This window comes from Papilio xuthus, unplaced genomic scaffold (assembly GCF_000836235.2).
Source record: "Papilio xuthus unplaced genomic scaffold, Pxut_1.1 DF825946.1, whole genome shotgun sequence".
In the NCBI taxonomy this organism is placed as follows: Eukaryota; Metazoa; Arthropoda; class Insecta; order Lepidoptera; family Papilionidae; genus Papilio; species Papilio xuthus.
The window spans coordinates 10,766,949-10,785,543 of NW_013532703.1; the positions used below are offsets into that span (position 1 = coordinate 10,766,949).

At 31.7% G+C, this 18,595-nt stretch overlaps 1 protein-coding gene across 1 annotated transcript in view; it reads right to left on the bottom strand.

The window, feature by feature from the left end:
• Window positions 1–698: 698 nt before the first annotated feature.
• LOC106124141 (lachesin) overlaps window positions 699–18,595 on the bottom strand; it is a 40,009-nt gene continuing 22,112 nt past the window's right edge. The window contains exons 3-9 of the mRNA XM_013320610.1: window positions 5,445–5,551; window positions 4,489–4,674; window positions 4,097–4,289; window positions 2,647–2,775; window positions 2,208–2,327; window positions 1,640–1,810; window positions 699–1,393 (exon numbers count right to left, since the gene is read on the bottom strand). Coding sequence (XP_013176064.1) covers window positions 1,131–1,393; window positions 1,640–1,810; window positions 2,208–2,327; window positions 2,647–2,775; window positions 4,097–4,289; window positions 4,489–4,674; window positions 5,445–5,551 — 1,169 coding nt within the window. The 3' untranslated portion in view covers window positions 699–1,130. The remainder of the gene's footprint in view (window positions 1,394–1,639; window positions 1,811–2,207; window positions 2,328–2,646; window positions 2,776–4,096; window positions 4,290–4,488; window positions 4,675–5,444; window positions 5,552–18,595) is intronic.

Below are 18,595 nucleotides of genomic sequence, written 5' to 3' on the forward strand. Positions count from 1 at the left end.
TTTAAGACTACAGTACAAAAAGATAGTAATAACATAAAAGTTATATACGACTTATAAAAAACATAAGTTAATAGAACACAAAATTAATAATTATGCAAAATTTTAAAAATAAATATCATTTAACTCGGAACATTTTACGAATTTAAAGTAACTTAAACATTTAAAATAAAAAAATATAATAACAAATATTTTCTTAAAAGCACTTTTCTAAACGAAATTAAACAAACATTATATGTAAGTAAATAGTATGCATTGTAGTTTTCTTATACAATGATAGAGCCTAAAATAATATAAAAAAGATTATTTACAATAAATAAATTAACATAATTTTATATAATATTATATATATTCATCTACAATACTTAATATTAGCTATATACAATCGCATCAAAATAACTTTTTATATATTTAATAACCGCCTATACCCAAAGTCTATTCAAATATTTGCTTACATAGGCTGAAACTGTAAATTGCATTTAGTTTACATTAAACAATCTATTTACACTAATATTAACCTAGTTATTATCACGTTACATATTAATAAATAATATTTTATTGAAGGCAAATAGATTGCTGAAAAAAAAAACCTTAAATATTTTTCTCTATCTATACAAATGAAATTCAATATTTTTTATTATTATCAAACAATTTTCTTATCACTTTACGCAAATTAATTAGGTTGTTAATTTTGTTTGGTTTTGTATTTGTGATGTTATTAAAAAAAATTATTAATCTGACATGAAAAAAAAGTGACAGTCGAAAAATAAGTTGGCATTCAAAGATTACGCTTTCCCATTCACCATGCCTTTTTTCTCTAATCGTGAGTTTCGACAGTAGTAACTGTACAAAAATCATTTGGCATCCCTTTTATTTTATTTGTAAATAATAAAGACAACCATACAATGTTTATAGTACGCATCCTTTGGTTAGAGTAATAGACGAGATCAATAGGAAAGCGCATTTGATGCTGACAAAGCTAAGGGGGAATAAACTATGTCTCCAGTTTTAAACATGTGAGCGTCTTATTTACATAATATTTTTTATACATTGGGATACTAATATGCATGTAAATAGTAGTTATAATAAAACATAATAAATGTTAGCATGAGTTTGTATTATCAGATAGTCGTTTAAATAAATGTAGGAAGTAGGAAGACGATAGTTACAGTTAATGTTGCGGTAAACATAGTAGACGCTCCATTATTAGTAGTTATAACAATTTTGCCATCGTTCGAGTACCATTTGTTGGCGCGGTCCGGCACTCGATTGCTTTTCTCATTATCATTGTTATTCGGAATGTCTTCATCGTCGTATATTTCCGTTCCATACTCGTCATCGGATGTTGTCCTCTCATCTGGATATTGGTACACATGTCTGTCATTACCCGGTATTTCTGTACAAAAGAATTTAATTTAAAAATCAGTCTTTTTAGGAACTTGTGTAGGCTTTGTACTATAAACAATGTAATGTCTATTTGAGTAGTAAAATCATCACGGAACAGAGTTTGAAAACAAATTTTATTAAGCTTGAATATTACGAGATCTAATTGCGGTTAATATTAAATACAGAACTAAGGTTGCTTAGGTAAGACAGAAGAACCACTAATTTCAATCAGAGAATAAAGTAATAACAAAATTACCATATAAACGAATCTTGCTTTCAACATCACCAAGAGAATTCTTGGCTACGCAAATATAACTGCCTAAGTCCTCCCGTCGTATATTTTTAATGGTCATAGACATTTCCGCTTCGAACATGGACTTCTGTCGCACCGTCATCTCGTGGTGCTCAGATGGTATAATCAGCTCACCTGCGAAACAATTTATTACTTAAAACATTCACTTCCAAATTCAATATTAGAATTTCATCTTTCTTGCGCGAAGTTTTATGAAAAATGTTAAAACTTGCTACAGACACCTAAGAGTTTTATGGCTGTGTTATAATTTGTTTACTTTCTTATTAGGGCACCCACACAAATGTAAATTACGAATTTATTTTTGGACAATCTTTCTAAATATAATTATTCTTTTATTAATATAAATAAACTATGCAGTCACAATTAAATATTGTCAACAAAGATAGAGGATGACCGAAAAAAGTATTGATAGATGTTCTTATATATGAGTGAATCCGGAATGATATGACGAATGATAAAAATTAAAAAAGCGCACGAGAATAATGATGCATAGTAGGTATATATTCCTTACCTGGATCCTTAACCCAGTAATTGATAGACTTTGGAGAGGATTCGACGTAGCATTCAAGAGTGACGTCAGTACCCAGAGGTGCGCCTACGAGCTGATTGGGCACCTGGATCACTGGATGAACTATAAATTAAAATTCATTATAAGCTTTGCCCTGGTCATATTTCCTTTCGTAGTATTTCATAATAAACTTCCAAACAACAATAATTTTCAAATTAACCTTTTAAATACGATCTGGAGTTATGCGAGTAACTTACAATATGACCCTTATTAAATACCAATTTACCTCAATTTACGTAGCTCTCATTTCAAATTTATAAATGTTGTTTGATACTATTAGAAAATAAGAAATTAAAATTATTAATTTCAATAAATTAACTTGCTGTTTCTTCTTACATTTTTAGATAGAATATAATACGTTTCATTACATGAATCAACTTACAATGTACGCTGATATGAATCCTCTTGCTAACTGTTGGCGGTATCCCGTTGCTTGCAATGCATAAGTATGTTCCCATTTCAGATCGGGAAATTTTCGACAACTTTAAAACCTCGCCTTGGAAAGACAGTACTGAAAAAAAATGTGAAATGTAATTTGGTAATAAACATCATTAAAACTTGATTATTATCAAAAAAATGTCAGAGATCCAAGAATCAATTTAAATTGTTTAACCGAATACATAAGAAGGAATTAAGTTAATCGCGTAGTAGTTCAGTACATTATTATACGTAATTCGGTATTGATAAGGATATCACAGTGACCTATTCAAGAGGTCCAGGGTTCGCACAATGAGACCTAGAAGTCTATTCAACGCAGTAACTCTACTAATTACGACAAACTTTAAACAATACTGGACGCGAAACTCATCCCGGGAATACTGGCCGCGCGGCTCATTGTGCCCTCACAAATGCGGTCACAGAGATACTATTATTATACATATTCAGAAAAACAATGCCGTCCTTGCACTATTCAAATAAACTAAGACAAATGAAATATTTTTCCTGCAGCTTGCCGAGTTAAGTGAAATTTTGGGGTCAACTTCTTATTCGAGCACAATATGGCCTGCGAGAACGGGCTTGACATTTTGCAATTGAAACTCTGATATGGCATTGTTTCTTGAGTTCGTATAGCAAATAAGTCGCTGTTCGTGTATTTTATTTTCAACAATATGAGTCTGTCAACACAAAAATACTCGAGCTTTCAATCAAATTCATTCAGTGGTCGCGTGTCAGAGTGGCGATGTTATCAGGCTGATGTGGGCCGCTTCGTGGGGAAACGGATTGCTTTCCTACAGTAGTAATTTGTAAAACAATAAACCTATGAAACCTCTCCTAAAATATTTTTTGTTAACAGAAAATAAATTGTGTTTTACATCTATATTTGTGTGCGATTGAACAAAATCTTTGTTGTCGCAGAACATGTTAATATGCAAAAACAACGTTGGATATCTGTTCGATTCTTGTAAAAATACTTAGCACATCCGTCTTTATAATAAAATTCCGATAGTTTCATAACTTGCGTGTTGATAAACGTTCTATTTATCGTTGTACATTTAGCCCTTCCGTAGATCTTTTTGGTTGTAGTTTACGAGAACAGTACATGACCGACAAACACGTAACATATCGGTAAATTTTCTAGTGGTTGCGGATTTGGATATCAAATTTGCGAAAAATTTGTTAGTGTAGTTTTACATTAGTGGCTTAGCATGAAGCCATTTATCTTTTCATTACTCTTTGAAAATGATATTATTCATATAGCTTAAGTAAAAGGTTTGTCCAGAGTTTGATTTTGAGGTGACGATATATAAATGAAATTGGTTTAGAATCAATATATTTCCTCGTTTATCACCTTACGAGTCTGGAAGCAGTACACTTTATTTTTCTTTTATTACCTTTAGTTTTCGATCCATTTTGATCTCTCACAACAATTTCCTGTCCGTCTTCTCGTTTCCACATGACCCGCGGTGGTGGTATCCCTCTCGCCTTGCATGACACCCGCGCGGTACCTCCTTCTGGTACCATAGTGTCACCTGATGTTTCTTCAGGAATAAAATCAGGTGGTATTACCACTTCTAGGAATCCCATCTGAAATAAATAATTCTATCAGAAATAATAAAGAATATCATACGTAGGATAAAAGCTAATTAATTGTTTTGTGATCCCCAGTTTATATATGAATGAACAATCTTTGCGCGTCGGCATTATCGTTTACTTGCAAGGAAAACATGCATAGAATGTTACTACTAAGTTTGACAATCATGCATAATGTTGTATTTCTACTAACTTGACTCTTCATAGGATCCGTGTTAATCTGACACATGTATTGTCCGCGGTCCTCCTCCTGCACGTTCTTGATGTGCAGGTACCAGGTGAAGTGGTCGCTGTGTGACACGGAGACGCGGTGGTTGTGCGTGATGACGTGCTCGTGTATCGCCTGTATCGCCTTTGTATCCGCCTTCACCCAGCCCACCTGTCATACGAACAAAGACCGGTTATAAATATTCGGCGCTCGTAACTACAATATTGCTCGCAACAAAAGCATAGAAACTATCTAGTTCATTATTATTTTTCTGACAAGTTTTTTTTTATAATACATCTTTTGTTATGTTTTACCTGAATTTTAAAATTATGAAAATTGTAGGTAAGACAAATTACCTTTTTTTATATCATAAGGTGGCAAAAGAGCGAGTGGCCACCTGAAATCGCTGAAATAGCGAAGTGACCGTTGCCCATAGCCATTGCTTTTAATCGACGGAGGAGAGGATGTACAGAAAGAAAATATTTTCTCTTCCCATGCATCCTCTCATCCGGAGAGTCCACATCCACTTACCATCCTTTCCTTATAAGAAAAAGGGTGGGAAGGGAAAAAGAACTAAATTAGGCCTCTGGGACGCACAGTCATCAGACGAAACGAGGAATTGCTTCCACTTCGCGCCTGTCTTCTGTGTGGTCGTGGTATTTCACCGGGCGACTCTGGCCAATTCGTGCGAAGATGTTAAAGCGGGCTCTACCACCTAAATGATAAGCAATCTTGATTGCGTAGAAACATGTCGTTTGTTTTCCCATTTGATAAAAGATATTCAATTTAAATAAAACTAGGTATTAATTAGGAATCGATTAAATAAAAACATAACACCGTTTATTCGAACTCAACGTGCAATTATCATGTGGTTAAATATGTTTCCAGCGGTTATCAAACTGCTAGAGTAATTATGTTTTTGGTAATTATATAATACTGACCCGATAATTGCCTAAATTGACGACAATACATTTGAAGGTCGCGTCGCGCCCGATGGGAACCGTCAGGTTGGTGAGAGGCTCGCCGAACTCCGGGGCGTCCACACCTCCTACACATTTTAAATAATGATTTAAATATAGTTAAAAAATTTAAGGAACACATACATTAATGCATTTTATAATTGAAAAAATATATTTTAGACCTGATAATTAACACCATCACATTAAATAGTCTTGAATTAAAAAAGTTCTAATTTAATATTCACGAAATTGCCACGCATGGAATATCAATTATTATAACATTATTAATGGATTTGTAACTTTGAAGCGATTAGCGTTAATTTTGTACACAATAGAGTATTAGCCAGAATTAACAATTTGCCACTAAACTATTTCATTATAATGTACTTTTTGTAATGATCACTCATTTATCAATATCCCGTTTACATTATTTTAATATGAAAACTGGTAATAGATCTAGCGATTATATTAATACCTTAATATTATCATTACCACTTTAACATTTATGTGGAGATAGTATTTTAAAAGCTAAGAAGTAATAAAAATGAAAATTATTCAAAAGGTTACATGATTTACAATTAAGTTGATACTTGATATTTACGGCAGCTCTTAGACTCATTTATAGGATTTTTATTTATGTAAAATGAGAGTCAGTTAATCTCATTTTTTTTAGAGAAATCTAAGAGAGATAACGTCATGTTTTTAATTTATTAAATGTGATATTGCAATAAAGATTTTTATTTTTATTTTAATTGATGCTTTGTAAAATAAACAACAGTAAGGTAAGTGAAAATTGTTTATAAAGTTCAATAACATAATATGGAAACAAGACGGACGTCCCATCTGGACGTTACTAAAGTTTCAAGTAAACGTGAAAGCTCCGAACGAACAAGTTTTGTTAGATCATTGAATTGAAAAACATGACAGTTCTTATTACTTTTCTATTTTAATATTATATTTAGTTGACGCTTTTGATAATACACATGTTTATCAGAAAATATAATCGATTAAAAATGGTTATGTGTTAACTAAAACAAACCGAATGACGTAATTCAAGCATATTGTAATTATTATTTCAACTTTAATTTAACTTCTGTGTCTATGATAACGTAATAATTCTCTATCCGTGACCATATTACAAAACATTGCTTTAATTTTAAAAACAATTGTTTAAATTGCGTGGGCGAAGACTGATGAGCGAGGAGGTTAGTCAGAGACATTAGTTTGTGGCTCGTATACTTGTGGCCTTATCAGGAATGTCGCCACAAAGTTGTCGCGCCGCGCCGCCTCGCCGTCCGCTTAACCCTGTCTTTGGTATTCACGGTACTGTCGCCCGCAGTGCAGCTTGCACTCACATCTACTTGCAACAAAGTAGCTAAAGACCCATTTCCACTATCACGAATAGCTTTTGGCGGCACGCGAATGCAACATTCCTATGAGCTACTGACTTGCCAGCTCCACGGTCGAAGTTGCGCGACTAGTCGCTTAGTGAAAATGGATTTTAATCGCTTTCAGCCGCTAACCGGGGCTTAACTTTAAACAGCCGACACGAATAACTTTAGTGATGTACATTATCGATAACGTGTATGCTACGTTACACAATGATTCTCGATAAGCTCTTATATTATTCAAGTGATGTGCTATTGTTGTTTGTACTGTAACTGATGAGTTTTTAGTGATATTTTTATTGTGTATAGCATGGCTTACTGAAGACTTCAATTGTTCATTTATTATATATGTTGCTAGTTAATTTATCATTAACCAGTGGTTTGCTGGCATAAATTTATTTTTAACAAAATGAACAAAAATCAAAAGTAGGCAAATATATATTATTTTCCACGATTGAAATGAAAACCATTAAAAATAAAAGCTTTTTTGCCACGTGTTATTTACGTGAATTTATCTGAAATTGAGCGAATAAAATTATCTTAAAACATTTTAAAACATCAAATATTAAAAGTATATAGACATATTATAATTCCAAAATATAAGTTGAAAAGTAATAATTTTTTATAAAAATGGTAACAGCGATCTACGTGGAAGACATAACATTAGAGAACGGTCTCGGTGAAGGTAGTAAAAACTGCCATTTTGCAACTACAGCGTCCACAATATCGTCACAGGCTGGGACGCAGTAAAATGTTTACAAAATATCCTCCTTTTGTTGTTGGTATCTCGCTAGATATTGTTTTTGTATTACCGCTTCAACCGAAATACCTTTTTCCTTTAAAGAAATTCTCGGTGAGGTGAATAATTCTAATTTCATTGTACACTGAAGCTTTTGAAATAATGCGGCATTCTTGATATATTACCTATAGAAATGTAATACATGAAATACCTCTAGAAAAACCTAAATATTTTCCATTTATTCACCTTTCAAGCTTAATATTAAAATACTTGGCAATAAATTGTATCCATAAAGAGACATGTAACGTGTTAATAAAACCAAAATAAATACTTTTGATAGATTATTGTATTTAGTATTGCTTAGCGAAAGTAATTATTATTTTTAAATATTACACAAAATATGCTACATTCGCTATCAAAATGCAACATATAATAAATCCTAAGTCATTTGGGTGCTGCCATCGCTGATGCGATGCGTACTTTGTGACATTATAAACCTTGTTCGGAGTACAAAAATATATAACGACATAAACAAATAATAAAGCAGCTCGAAAATTATAGGAAATTTATTAAAAACGAAGTCATGTTTATTTTCGTAAATATAGAATACAGTAAAATGGACATACAAACAATGATATTTTAAAGTGGCTTACAGAAAGTAACGAAATTCCTAAATGTTCGTAGTAGTTAAATGTAATCATTGTATTTTATGATATCAAATTTCTAATTCTAATAAAAAAATAGTTATTTTGCATGTAAAAATGTATGACAAAAATACTTATATTTTTCTTCACATTAGTATTACTCATGTTGCTAAAAGATTTAAATGTGTTCCATTTGTTTTTATAGGTTAGAGTTGGTATTAATATTACATTTACTTTCTAAACGTTATTTAACACGTACGTACGTATGAGTGTATACACAAATTCAATTTTGATCAAACAGTGTATTGGCGTCCCAAAACAATTTTCTGTTTAAAAGATAATTGTATCTTAAACCTTGGTTTAAATGTAAACATTGGTTTATCCCAATTTTATGTCCAAATTTTCAACCTCGCAATTTCAACGTGATACGTTCATAAATTCAATGAAATTACCCATCTTTCTGCGCTTCAAAGAGGCCATATATCTCCCCGTGGAGACAGCGCCTTGCAATGTCGACCATCACCGGAATGATAAATCAGTATGGTTTGCAATTCGGAACAAAAAGCTCGCTCATGAAATTCATGATTCCTCTTTTTAATTTACTTACTGACTAGCGAGAGATTTATAGCGTAAACTCGTGTTAATTAATTTATTTTCTTACGTCGTCCCAAAAATTAAGGCATTAATTGTTATTCTGTACCTTTGGCTTCTTAGAATTGTATAAGTTATCAGACACAATAAGATAATTACGGCTCTGAAAGCCTGACCTCTATACGAAAAGATTGCTATGAATTGTCTTTAACGAACATATTCGGATTTGACCTTTATTCATCTATTTATTACTACATAAATAAAACTTGAGATTATGTGTGTATCTAATTCATTCTTATATTATAACTAGATTCTTTTAATCATCTAGATTATTATTATTCATCGAATATAAAGCGTAATGGATACATGTGTTCAATTTATCGATTCATTTTTGGTGTAATTATTATTACGAACAAATGTTCATTGTAGATATCGTTAACTGATTCGCTTGTTTAATTTAAATGGAAACTAAATGAAGGTTGTAACTGGTCATTTGTCATTGGGCGGGCGGCTGCGTGGCGCTGTACTGAGGCAAGTTCCGGCTGCAAGCTTTTATTAATATTTCCAGCTCGAATTCACGCTTTATTAGCAAACAGCCGTCATATGGCTGATAAATTATTAATGTGGTCGCGGCACAGCTTGCGTTTTGTTATCTACACTTTTTATGGTCACTAAAAGACATTAGGCGAAAAGCTTAAACTACTTTTGTATAGGATTGTACGAAATTTATCAGTTGTAAGAATATATTACTAGTAGTTACATATTGTATAGGATTTACATTATTATTAAAAGGTATTAGAACGCAAAACCAAATTAAAAACAAAGTGTTAAGTTAGTGCGTCGATGGTTCAGGAGCTAATTACTTGACTTGTAATTACAGGTCCTAGGTTCGAATCCCTTCATGTACCAATGTGTTTTTCTATTTACGATTTATACTTAAACAATAATGTTCTAACGGGGAACGAAAACGTCGTAAAGTAAGCTGGAAATATCTGCAAAGAGTTCCAAAGATTTGCGTGAAGTCACCCAACCCACACTTGGCCAGCGTGCTTGACTATGGCCTAGAAATCCCTAACTTAGGGTATGCTCCGAGTCTCTTAGCGGGTACTGTGACCTGATGATAATAGAACTTAGTAAGAGCTCATTTAAATCTCAACCTAGAAAATTATCTATTATCATTCAGGTTTAGCTACAAAATTTTATGAAATTGTAACATTTTAAAAATCCATAAAACATAAGTATACATATGACACGAACGTTTACAGTGACAGGCAATCAATTCATTCTTCTATCACAAAAAGAAAACGTAGGTAATTCCTTAAGTTGCGGAGAGTGTAACACTAGAGTTGGATTCATCCAATTTTTCATCGTCCCGCTCCACGGGAGACAGCTTTTAAAAACGTTGAAAGTTTCTTACGTCTTAAAACCACCAATGTTTCTTAATTTTGTACTCGCGACCGTCGGTGGCTTTGAATTATGAACGTTGCTTGCATGACTGATTTTATATTATCTCTTATTACACAAAGTAGTTGGACGGCACTGTAACAAATCGAAATAGATTCGCAGACGGAAAATTAGCATAAGCAAAAAGTTTAGTGAATTTTAAATTTAGTTACATTAAGCTATTGAAACTAACTTACGTTTAAATTTTTTACCAATTGGCATGAAAAATAACTTAATATATCTATTGTTTTAATATTGATATCTTTATTTATAATAGATTTAGAAGATATTTACACAAAGTTAAAATATACTGAAAACAGACCAGCTTTTTTTAAATATAATTTTGTTCATAACATTGCGAAATTATTTTTTCAACTATCTAATTTTCAAATGCAATATTTTTGAAATAATCTCAAACTGTCTTTAACTGTAGCGGTCATTTGTTGTATTTTATCTCGGATATTGGGAAAAAAGGTCAACTCCGCAATAATCCATTCCCCATTCCTTTCCATAGGTCATCAAGGGAGCCTTCTTAAGTCCTTTGTAATCCGACCGAAGATATATACATCACAGAAAAGTATCTCATAAGATTGAAATACGTATCACCAATCTTTAAAAAAATGCTGTATGCTTGGGTAATATTTAATATTTAAAAAGGATTTCTACCCTTACGTTCGTTAAGCCGACTTCCAACTTAAATGCTTCGCAATCCTATATTTTATCGGTTGCTTAGTGATGTACCGAGCAATAACTATAAATGCAATAGTAAATTTATTTTAAAATATTCAAATTTTCTATAGGCAGAGGTCGCTTCGATATTTTACTAGAATTAGGGGTCCGCTTACTCTTTGCCATATTCTACTTAAAAAACAATATCAATACACTTATATATTTTTTTCTAGTTTAGGTCTAGTCTAGGTTCAAATGTAAAGTGTGAAATTCAGAACAGATATATAAAAATACAATTTAGACTAAATAATTTAGTTCGCCGCCTTCGAACTTTGTTAATTATTGCCGATGTATTTTTCACAGAGAAGTTTTCAAGCTCCAACAACGAATGCAAAAATTTATGTCAAAAAAGAATCAAACATTTTAGACTTCATTAAAAATTTCGGTGTCAACTTTACCGAACCGAACAGTATAACTTTTTCTTTTCATATTTTTAGTAATCATCTCGACATTTAAAATACTAACGACAAATGATATCAAATTTAAAAACGCTCTTAATATATACATTTAAAATATATTAAATAGATTTCAAATAGCGTTTTATATTTTGATGATTTTAAGTTAAGACAAAAATCATAAAGTGATCGTCGTAATACTCATGGAATCTTTAACGAGTTAAATTTTTGTACTTCTTTTCAAGTCTTATAAAAAATAAAATAGTGAAGTTATGGACGAACGTAAATAACTGTGCATGTCCCTCTTAAATTATTTTTAATCTCGGTTTAAAATATATTGTTATCTTTGTCAAAGATTATGAATGGGATGACGATATGTTTTATACAGAGATTTTGGTCTCAGAAACCCACGGTAAGAAATGTATTAACCGATTTACTTTTTATATGTAATAACTTATAAATACTTTTTTAATAATGAAGGAAATAACAATGTCAATTTTTCATATCTCTCTGTTTATCTTACTTCTTGCTAATATTATAAATGCGAATGTTTAGATGGATGGATGGATGTTTGTTAGAAGGTATCTCCACAAGAGCTAACCGGATCTCAACCAAATTTGGTATAAATATAGAACACAATCTGGAAGGACACATAGGCTACTAGTTATGTTTTTTTTTAATTTGTAATTACAATTAAAGCACTTGTACTTTAGATGATTTAATACAATAGGTAGAGTAGAAGACATAAAGGATATCAGTATTTTACTCCCACATTAAACTTTAGACGCACAATCTCAAATAAAGTAGGGGTCACGTACAAGTGAGTGATATCACGTCTTCTGCTCATCAGCGGCTGCACGTGACGACTTTAGCACAAACAGATTTTGCTACAAGACCATTATATGTTGAACCCGAATACAACAAAGCTACTATACAAACCAACTTAACAGAGATAACTAACAAACATAACGGCAGCTCTTGTTACTCTGGCCACGTTAATAATACGCAAAAGAGCAGCCGTTACCGTAGCGTTACAAAGTTTTCTTTCTCCAAACTTTATTATACCATTAGAGATCGCGTGACGAAGAATCGCACTCCTCCTCCTAATATAATTTATTTTGACTAGTCTATTAGACAAAGCACTTATTCTCGTCTTTTGTGTATTCTGTCCGCCATTACTGTTTATTTGTAACTCCTAACTTTATCTTAAATATTTGTACGTCTTAATTATATTGTGTTACTAGCTGTCAACAGCGACTCCGACCGCGCGGAATTTAAAATAAATAATATTTGTAGCCAATGTGTTCTTCCAGACTATATGTTCCACATCTATGCCAAATTTCAGCGGGATCCGTTCAATGGATTTATCCATCCAACCAAACATTCGCATTAATATTATTAGTAAAAAAGTTTTTTTTTTATTATGTCTTCATCATAAACATTATAGTCTTGCCATTTAATTGACTTATTTTTTTCACTTTCATTATTTCAATGTAAAGATACTTGTTCGCAGAAAAAAACATCGGAGAATTCCTGGATTCTTTTGTTCTGAAAGCGTAGATATGATACTAGAAGATAAAAATCTAATTAGCTATTTCGTTTCTTGATACAAAAGCGAAAACAATGGTGGAGTGTTTCGAACAAGTAAAAGGAAATTAAAACAAAAGCAATTAGGAAGGTGCGTTTAGGGAAAGTTCACATTGAAACAGGCGATGCAAATTTGATGACTTTACCTTTACACGTAATTGCCTTATCAAAATATTATCTGTAGTTTTTTTGTATTACTTTTCAGTTTATAATAAATATTAGTCTATAGCTACGGTAGGATGTGACAAATATGTCAATTGACACAAAGGTTGACTGTAAAGTGTACAACTTTTTATTGGTAAAATTTAATCAATTGATTTATTTACACTTTTCCTTGCTGACACAGATTCTTCCGTCAATAAAAGGTAGGAAATGCATATTCAATTACGAATGCGGTCAGCGGCCGCCTCGCTATTTCTGCGAATGCAGGTGGTTGCTTGCTCGTTTGTCCTTTATGATATAAAAAAAACACTTTTAATAACACATTATACAGCATTGTCTGACTTACAAATAAAATATTTTTTTTTTTATTTAGTTAAAATGATAATAGATAAAATGTACCTTTATCTTTTTATAAATTGCATATTTTGGATAAATATGTACCATAAAATTGGTATTATTATTAAACGGTTCAAAGTTGCCAATTCAAATAAATCATTAATAAATCGAGACGTATTCAGTAATCTTTGTACGCTATTTGTATAACTTCCGTCGGCTAATTGCCTCGATGACGCTGAAACCGGAAACTGAAAAGATTGCCGTCAAATAGCGAACGCTTTCATTTCTCCTTTTCACAGAGACTAATTCCTTCTATTAAGATTGATACCAAGTTGTTTATACTGTTGACCATTTGATCTATAGTTTTTTTATATCTCACTTGCTGTCTTTCAGGATACATTTTATTACATAATGTTAAATTTTAACGATATCCATGTAGTCGTTCCGGCGTTATCCTTAAATAAACAGCTTTCTGTCTTTCCAAATATTCGCATTCATAATATTATAAGTAGTAAGATTAGTAAAAGTAGTAAAAGTAAGATTGATGAAACATTTTAGAAACGACTCATGCTAAGTACTATATTCATTTCATTATATTATTACTGTTACAGTGTCGAAATATTAATTAAATATATTTCTTACTACATCACTCATAGCTATATTAATAAGCGAAGAGAAAAATACTTGGCCAACGTAACTTTTATTTTTGCGAGGCTCTATCGACTTGTAACAATGTGAATGACGCTGGCTTCAAAGAAGAAAGCGGCAATGATTGATGAGAAAATTAATTAATACGCCACTTCCTTCCAGAGCGGCGGAAAAACGAAACGACTGCCGAGATAGAGATTTTATTCCAATTTATAGTGCAGTATACGTTTAAATCAAGTTTTTAGAAAAAGAAAACTATAGAGAAAATATTAAAGAAAGAGCTCAAACGATGATATTTTTCAACAAATATTGTGAATGGTCATAAGGGATATAATTTTTCAGTTTCATCACGATAGAAGTCAAAAAACTAGTATAAAACTAATCCAGAAATTACGCCTATAAACTGGCATTCAATCTATTTTATTCCACTTTTAACTTGGTGCAATATTTCTTAAACATGTTCCATGAAACGTTATATTTCGCAGACTTTCTGCATTCATGAATTGAGTTCATTTTATTCGATTATAACCTATAAAGCGCAAGTCTATTCATTTAAAAATAATAGCTTTTTTGTTTAACTAAATCGACCTCTTAATATAAAACAACTTGTAATATAAAAAGAGAAATTAAAATTAATCGTTCGAAAGAGATAAGTTCTAACGCTTTACAGGTCTGTATAAAAATGTTAATGTTGACTGTAAGAAAAAAAATTAACCGATCGTGAAAATCTTAATATTCTAATTCAAATCGTCGAGAAGAAAAACTGAGGGAATTAAACAAGGCCGCAGTGCTATTACTATCCGGCGAAAGCCATATTTCTCAACCCTTTTTCCTCAGTTACCAAAGTTTTAATTAGTGCCAGAGGACATTATCCAGGCTCTTCTAACTTCTGTCTCGCCTATTCGATCCTCCTTACTTTGTATATCTCATTTTTCTTTATAAAACCTTCTTAGAGTAATACTTGATTGTACTTTATTCAATACATTTTTATTGTTAACAGTTTTATTTTTTTGACATATTATTTTTAAGTTAAGTTTGACATATTATATAACAAACCTCTTTAACGCTTTTAACAGCTAATCTGAAATCTTAGACAGTAATTGTTAGGGGTCTTATATTACGTTCGATATTATAAGACCTGGAAAAAAATATGCATAGTTTGAGATAATATTTAAAGCATATTATTTGCTAAAAGTCGCGAATATTTTTTTTTATTAATTAGGAAACTGAAGTAATGTTGTAAAACGAAATGCTTAAAGTCTGCCGGGGCGAGAGACGAGGGGCGAGGGATCACAAGTCAAGCTGAAGATGCGTCCCCGTTTCACTTAATCCCCGGCAGCGCGGGATGAATGGACATAATTTTCTGTACTTGACACTGTGTCTAGCTCTGTCATTGTGGTGCTCAACTACTTGTTTTGTTCGTTTTGTGAGTGCTACGATTTTATATCCGCCTTAGATAAACTTTCAATAGGATTTTTCAGTATTGTGTTTATTTTGATATTAGCGTTCGCCCGCGACTCCGTCTGCGTCGATTTAAAAAAAACTAATTAAAACGTCTAAACTTTTAATCATAGCTCAACTAATAAAGAAAGAAGAATATAGTATGTTTTTATGCAGTTAATTTTTAGAAATTGGAAGGAAACTTGCTGTAGTGACGATTTTCGTGTTACGTGCTTTGAATTCAGATATTGAGTTTGGAATTTTCTCAAAGACAAATAACAGTTGAGCATTCTTCGGGCATAATTGTGCCGGATATCAAATTTACTTGTTTTACTTCTTTTTAATCATTCTTTTATATATCTTTTTTTTATAATCTAAATGCGTACACCAACTTAAGTATATTGTACGTATTACTATACGTACAACACGTACAACATAACGTACGTATGAAATATTATAGGTAGGTATATATAAATTATTTAACACTGATCTATTCCCACTCAAATGCTTTATTCCTACAATTTTATATATAGTAAATCATCATCATCATCATCAGCTCACTATACGTCCCCACCGAAGGGCTCTGTGCCTACCCTAAGTTAAGGGTGATTAGGCCATAGTCAACCACGCTGGCCAAGTGCGGGTTAGTTGACTTCACACATATGTTTGAATTTTTTCTTAGATATGTGCAGGTTTCATCACGATGTTTTCCTTCACCGTAAGAACGTCGGATAAAATGTACATATGTAAATCGGAAATCGAAAAACACATTGGTACATGGCGGGATTCGAACCAAGGACCTGCAGATGGCTAGTCAAGTGCTTGACCCCTGAGCCACCGACGCTCTTATAGTAAATATAAGTACTAAATGTCTAACATAATATTTTGTTTTCTAAAATAAAATTTAACTTAGTCATTGTTAAAATAATATTTTTAACTAAAGAATTTGAAACACAAATATATTTTTCCAACGTTGAAAGTGGAAGAGAATCGTATTTCGTCTTTATAGCTATATAAGATTATAATGGCCCGCTATTGTTCTTATTCAGGGCAAATTGGCTTATGAAAGCGATTTAAATTTGCAAGAGATTCAATTTACATAACGAGCGATTTGTACCTCATAAAGATTATTAAACCTTCTGCTTCTCATTTTGTTTGCACGTTTTTCTTCCTTCGCAAATTAGACTCTTCATTTCAACCCTATTTTAAATCCTTTCAGTCAAGTACAACAGTGACGAAGTTTGTTAATCGATTTAACCCGGAGTGAGGATTGTTAGTAGGCAATACAACAGATAAATTCGTATATATATATTAAGCGCCAAAAGCTTCTTTAAATCGAGATAAGATTACAGCTTTATTATTGGTCGATCTTCTGTGTTAAAGTTTTCTTCGCATTCAGCAGTACTTATCAGTTAAACATTAGCCAAGTTATAAAAAAAGTGATTTTATTAGATGAATGTAAATACATCATCAGCTCACTATACATCCCCGCTGACGGGCTAAAAGCCTATCCTATGTTAGGGGTGCCTAGGCCATAATCAAGCCCATTGACCCAGTGCGGGTTGGTTGACTTCACACATATCTTTGAATTTCTTCGTCGATATGTGATGATGTTTTTCTTCGCCATAAGTCAAATAAATGTACATATGTTAATCAAAAATCAATAAACATAATTGGTGTATGGCGGGAATCGAAGCTAGGACCTGTAGATTACAAATGCTTAACCCCTGAGCCCTCGACGCTATGAATATACTAACTGTGATTTAAATTATATGAATGTTTTAATTATCAACTAAATTAAACCCTTTACGTCACTTGAAAGTCTTGAACAATTTATATGGCATTATTAACATAAAATATAAGAGAATGAGCTGGTTCGTTTTGTAACAAATGTAAATAACCTCAATTAAATTAAGACAGAGACGGCGCAGCCCGCAAGAGATTTTACTTCAGCTTCTTGCAATTACAAGTTTTAATTATTGTCACTGAAACTCTGCACTCGTTAGGGATACTGAACAATCAAATAATCATTGGTCATGTTAATACGACAATTTGTAACTTATTCATTCATTTTTTTATTTATTTATTTAATAAATATTAGATAGACATCATAAATTATAGACTATGAATCATAAATTAAATTTTTATTCGGAGTTGCTTCCAAGAAATATCATAACCCATTATCACTTTTTCTCTTGGAGTTATTGTAAATTTAGTTCGAACAAGAATTAGGACGTGGTATGATTAAATAAATGTAAAGCTACAAAGCCTTTTTGCGTTTTAAATTTTAGCTATTTAAGAAAAATAAGCTTGGAAGCCAATGTGTGTATTTGGTTGTAAAAACTGTAAAACATTTTAATAAGTTTTAAATTGCTAATATGAATTAATGTATAAATATTTACGATAATATCTATTTTCTCACTAAATCCTCATTACTCTTCAAATAAACATTCGTACGTATATTTCACCTTTGTAAAATATTACTCTCCTCCCAGTCGATATATCTCTGTTAATACTTACACTAGTTTTTAAAAGACTTCTAAAATAAAATGTAAATAGATTTTAAACCCACCCATTTCGATTTTTAACAAACAATCTAATTAAAAAATATAGTGTTTCAATGTTATACTAAATAATGTAATTTCTTAAGTCTCTAATTATGTCCCAAGCGTAATCACAGAGTGCGGGCTTTGATATAAAAAGGTTCACGAAAATTTGCGAATTGTTTTTTTTAAAGTTATTTATAAAATAAAAGAGTTTAAAAGATACTGCAGGTAAGATAATACTGACACTTCATAATTTAAAAATCTCAAGTTTGATTTTTCGTAAGTATGTAAATATATTTTTATATGTTCAAGTCTGTACATCTTTAAACTTCATTGTGGCTTCCTGTACCTTTATTATAATTTTCCAAAATTAATTACTAAATTTGTTCATAAATGAAATATTGTCGAAAATAAAGCTCGTATGCTTTTAAAGTTAATTTTAGTATACGCAAGCAACTGTTAAATTCATTCAAATAGGCGGAATT